The sequence below is a fragment of the Heterocephalus glaber genome, unplaced genomic scaffold (genome assembly GCF_053883595.1).
Source record: "Heterocephalus glaber isolate CG9 unplaced genomic scaffold, H.glaber_assembly_v1.0 deba00000594, whole genome shotgun sequence".
Lineage (NCBI taxonomy): Eukaryota > Metazoa > Chordata > Mammalia > Rodentia > Bathyergidae > Heterocephalus > Heterocephalus glaber.
Window position 1 is genome coordinate 18,620,013 of NW_028258151.1, and position 5,329 is coordinate 18,625,341.

Sequence of the window (5,329 nt, forward strand, 5' to 3'; positions counted from 1 at the left end):
AGAAGGCAGAGTGAGGCCCAGCAGGGAGGTGTGAAGAGGTCTACTGAAAGAACAAGAAGCTCCTGGTGCAGACAGAAAGGGGCTCCTGGGGGGGACAGCACCCCCACCCCTGCCCCTCCCACACCTCCCTCAGCCCTCCGGGGCCCTGTGACCATTCCACCATGATACCAGAACGCAACTTTTGATACAAACCAACTCCGTTTTAATGTAGAAAACAAACCTCATGTACATAAATATAATTTGGGGGTATAAATAAAGTAAGAAAATAAAAAGAGATGTACATATCAAAATAAATTACTCATAAATATCCTGTTGGAAACTTAAGTGCTGGGGAAAGAATTCTAACCCTTCCCCTGCTGCTCCACAAGTTGTTGGCAAGACTTGGGGCTTTCGAACATTTTTTTTTCTGCTTTCAAATGAGGGGGGCACAGGCTGACAGAACGTGATGACTGGTGACAGGGATAAGGGCTGGACAGGGTGGGAGGAAGGAGGGCAGGTGGCTGGCGAGCTGTTCTGGTCGCTATCCAGATTGGGAGGAGGTGAAGGGCCCATGCTGGCTGTGAGTGTGACCCAGGCAGGTCTGACTCCCCAGAAACTCGAGTTACATGGCTAGGTTGTGCTCCTGGGCCCGGCTGTCTTTACTGCCTGTCCCTCTCGGTGGCCCCTGGGTCATCCACCCAAGGACACCAGCCTGTGCCTAGCTGAGAGCCACCTTTGTGTGGGGCGCTGGCCATGTGGAAGTGAGGGAGCAAGTGATGATCTTGTCTCCTGGGGGGCGGATGGCCACTCAAGTGTCCACCAGAGTTTACCCACCCAGAACGAGCCCCGGGGACAGTTCTCAACAGGTTCCTGGCTGTAGAGGGGCTCCAGGCTTTGTCTGCTCCCAAAGCCTGGCTGACTTTCTGATCAGGAGGCATCTGGGGGATTCAAATGGTCCTTGGAGTCGAGATCCGGGTCAGTTCTCATGTGGCAAGTCAAAGTACCTAATGTTTCACCTGGATGTGAACTTTAACTGCTTACCTTTTGGTGGCCCGTGCTGAAAATGGTAGAAAGAATTATAGAAGTTTGGTTTGGGATTAGGAAATTTCCCAAGGAGAATGAATTCCCCATCAGTGGAAGTATTCAAGAACCGGAGTAGCACAGTGGCTTGTCCAGCAACCAAGGTACCTGCGTAGGGGGCTTGGGAAGCAGCCGGCAAGTGGAGGGCTTAAAATTTTATGATCAGACAAGTCTATCTGCTAGAAACTGGCAGAGCTGATGTAAAAGTTAGAATATGTACAACTTCTAAGGTTTCTTCCTAAAGCTAAACCAAACAGGGTCTCAGGACTGTTCCCAAGGAAGCACCTCAGAGCCCCGGTTACTTCTGGAAGCTGGGGCTCTTCGCCAGCCCAATCTCACTGGCCATCCCAAACGGGTCCATGCTGTCCGTCTTCAGGGGCAATGAGAACGCGGATTCCTCCTCGTCGCCGGGCTCCACCGAGGCCTTGGGCAGCATGGGCAGGAAGTAGGACAGGGGTACCACGCCCTTGCTCTGGTACTGCTGCCTCTGTTTCACACTGCTCAGAACGATTGGGAGGTGGTGCTTCTGGGAGCGGTACACACTGTAGCCTGGGTAGCTGATCTCCTCCTTGAAGGCACAGTCTTCTTCAGAGTACCAGGGCTGCGGGGGACGGAGAGCATGAGTACTGTGGGCAGCAGCCCAGACACTGCAGAAAACGTGACACAAGGGGACAACTGTTCCTCTCCGGCACCAACTGACCCCGGAGGCTACCATTAGTGGGTTTCCATCACTTGTACTTGCATTACATATACATATATGTAAGCACATTGTTTACAAACTTTATTATACATGTATATATAATCCGTAATCATATTAAGGCACAATAGCATATGAATATAGTAAATATATTTCACGTCTTTATAAATCCTTTATAATTTTTATACACATGTATACATTGGCTATAAATTTTATATCTATGTATTTAAAAAATTTTTTGGTACCAGGGATTGAACTCAGGATCTTGTGCTTGCAAGGCAGGCACAGCACCATGGAGCTAAATCCCCGGCACCTCTATGTATTTTTTACATAGCTACTTAGTGTGTATATACACTTAATATTACTCCTCAATATTTCCCACTAAATCATCTCACTTTTTAAACTTTGCCTTGTCCTAAGCAATAAAACCATAGGCATGACATGTGCATTTCCACACCCCGCCCTGCCCCTACTCTTACTATTTACATTTTAAAAGTTCACCGTATTCCACTGGCACTTTCGGCAACTCTGACCAAACATGGGATCATTTTAGGATTGGTCTTTTGACGAAGAATTACAGGTGCCCCCATCTGGGCTCAGGGATAGAGCGTCTATACCGGCAGTAATTGGGAGCCTTTCTAAGCATTAGCCCCCTCCTGCTGCTCCTTCATTCACCACAGGAACTTTCCGTCCTTGAAGGACAGCCTACCAAGCACAGCCCCCTCCCCCAAGCCCAGACCAGCGGGTGGCCGGAAATGTGTGCCGTAGGAAAAAATCCCTTCAGTCCCCAACCTTCCTAGTCCCCAGGCTTGAGAGGTGCTCGTGGGTGAGTCCCACTGCAAACTGGTGTCGTTACCCCAAGGGGACAGGAGGAAAGCCTAAGGCTGGGAGCCGGGAGGCTGCTTCCTAAAGCACTTCTTTCTGCCAGAGTCTCCAGAGGTCACTGAACTGCAGGTGGGTAAGTTATATGCTGATAAGGCGCTGAATAAGAGTCTAATTGCCAGGACCCGCTGCTCCTGCCCAGGCCAATGGCACAGCAGGGCACAGCCAGCAGGCCAGCAGGGGCAGTTTCGTCTGAATTTCTGAAAAATGCAAATTGTAGATAAACGAGAGAAGTATTTTACTCTTCTGGTTCTTTGGGAGAAATTAGTAGCATCCTTTCTCCATACAGAAAATGAAATCAAGTTTGAGTTACAAAAAATAAGTCATTTCTATTAAAAAAACCAAAAAGGATAAAGTCTTGAAGTTGTGCTAGGCGATGGCCAAGCTACCAAGAGGCAGGAAAGGACTTTAGTGAAAAACTTCTACAGGCCCCCCACTTTGGATTCGATCTGCATGGGGGCTTTACACCCAAAGCCTCTGCAGGGCCCTCCCACCATTTGTGTCCTTGTAAATGTCAACATAACAAAAGTGACAAAGGCAGGTTGGGAGTGCTTTGGGGCCAACTTTCAGCAAGCAGATCTCCCTCCATTTTTTACCATCTTTTCATACAGATAAACAGAATAAGTGGCATTGGCACAAAACAAATTTGAGACTCTTAAGATGCAGAGTTCTTCGGCCCCTGCAACTGGGGGTGGGGTGGGGGCGCGTCCCTGCAGGCGCCCGCACACACGCCCCTGCCCTGGCCCCTGTTCCTCCCAGGGAGCCCCAGGCTGTGTGGGAGGCCTGGCCTCCAGGGACCTCACACAGCCTCTTCTAAGCACAGTTCCTTTGAACTCACAGCCTTTGTTCATCGACCAGAGCCCCCTGCATCCACACTCTTCCAGCCTGAGCCTTCAGTGGTTACCTGGGCCTTCCCAGCCCACCTCCAAACTCTCTAACCCCCAAACCAAAGTATTTTCAGTGCAAGTGAGCTGTTGGGGTGGGGCATGGCAATGAAGGATTATTCTAATACATCTACATCTTTCACCACATTGTTTACCTGGTACACAAAAATTAATTAAGAGGCTGAGGCAGGAGGATGGAAAGTTCAAGCCCAGCCTAGGCAACTGATGGAAACTCTTGTCTCAAAAAAGTAGGGGCTGGAGATGTGCCCCAGGGCAAAGGGCCTGAGTTCAATTCCCAGTACAGAAAAGCAAACAAACAAAAGAAAAAACCGAAAAGAAACCTCACCAATCTCAAGGGTTTTTTGCTTTCGAATTTGATAATTTTGAAAGAAGATACGCCTTCTTTTCCTTATAGTTGAGAGAGAGAGAGCGGAAAAGAGGACCACACGAAAAGCCCAGGCTGAAATGGGGTGAGGTGAGTCTTCCTCTTTAATATCAAAGGGAGCTGCATAATGGGTCTTCTGCGCTGGCAGGGCGGTCTTTAGCTCAATGGCGAATGCATGGCTGCTTTCGCCCATTCTCTAGCTAGTCTTTGACCGTAGGGGGTTGGGGGGCAGCCGAGCATTAGCTTAATCGGCCCTTGAGAGCTTTCCCTCCAAGCTGCATTCGGGTCTAAGCAGAAATGTGAGAAAGCCTATGTTGAGTGCATCCTGCCGCGTGCGGACACTTACCAGGCCCTGCATCCTGCCATCGGGGCCCATGCACAGGTACCGGACGCTGTTTATGTCCTTGATGGCCACGGTCTCCAGAGCGACTGCCCTGATCTCCAGCAAACCTGGGTACAAGGGAAGCAAGAAGCTGCGGCCTGGGTGTCGACCCGCAACACGTGGGCGCACTCGGATCCGGACACCTGCGTCCCTCCCTCGGTCCCCGTGCAGTCTGGGGACCGAGGGAGGGATGGTAAAGCCAGGATGCCAAAGCTGGGGTTCCTGGGAGATTCCGGGGGCCCGCGGGAGCTGAGAAAGGGCGAGGGGGCACGGCGAGGAGGGTCCCCCGGACCTGCGGGCACTCACAGTGCTCGCTCTGTTCCTCCACGCAGTCCACCGCGCCGTCCGTGTGAATGCGCAGGAAGCAGCGCGAGCGGCCGTAGGGCCCCGCGGCGTACAAGTGCCGAAGGCGGATCGGCTGGTCCCATCCGTAGTACAAGTGCGGCCCCTGGTCTGATAGGGCGAGAGACCGCCGGGCCAGGGGGCGCCCCGCCACCGCCAGCCACAGGCCGGCCAGGACCAGGGCGCGGACCACCGCACATCGGCTCGGCGCGCTCTGCATGGCACCTCCGGGAGCTCTGGGCAACGGCGATGCGCTGCAGGGCTGTGGCGCCTGGGCACGGTGCCCTCGAGCCTGGCCGTGAGCTAGGGGGACCTAGGGCACAGCACTCCTGCTCCGAGGGCGCCGTGCCGCAGGCTGGCAGCCTTATATAGCTCGCCTGGCCAGCCCCGGGGGTAGGTGCCTGGGATCCACGAGCATTTCTGATCAGGATTGCATCAAGCCTCCGCCCCCTGCACACACCCTCTCACATCCCGCCTCCTGACCTGGCCTCGGCAGGTGGGCGGTGGCTCCTAGTGCCCGCCCGGGTGACCCCTCCCACGCCTTCCTGATGGGGGAGGGGGGGAGCAGAGGGGGAGCTTATCAGGCTGCCCTGATAAGCAGCTGCTCCCAGAGAACAGCTCTCCCCGGCGCGGCAGCCCAGGGGCTCTGGGTTGAGCGAGTTTAATTTCACGAAGTAGTGGCCAACTGAAGCCCCTTC

The 5,329-nt window shown here is 53.2% G+C and overlaps 1 protein-coding gene across 1 annotated transcript; it reads right to left on the minus strand.

The window, feature by feature from the left end:
* Nucleotides 1-201: 201 nt before the first annotated feature.
* Nucleotides 202-4,957, minus strand: Fgf19 (fibroblast growth factor 19). Its single transcript, XM_021264143.2, has 3 exons — nt 4,596-4,957; nt 4,254-4,357; nt 202-1,660 (listed from the first exon to the last, which is right to left on the minus strand). The coding sequence occupies exons 1-3, from the start codon at nt 4,849-4,851 to the stop codon at nt 1,358-1,360; spliced, it is 663 nt and encodes a 220-aa protein (XP_021119802.1). The 5' UTR covers nt 4,852-4,957; the 3' UTR covers nt 202-1,357.
* Nucleotides 4,958-5,329: the final 372 nt, after the last annotated feature.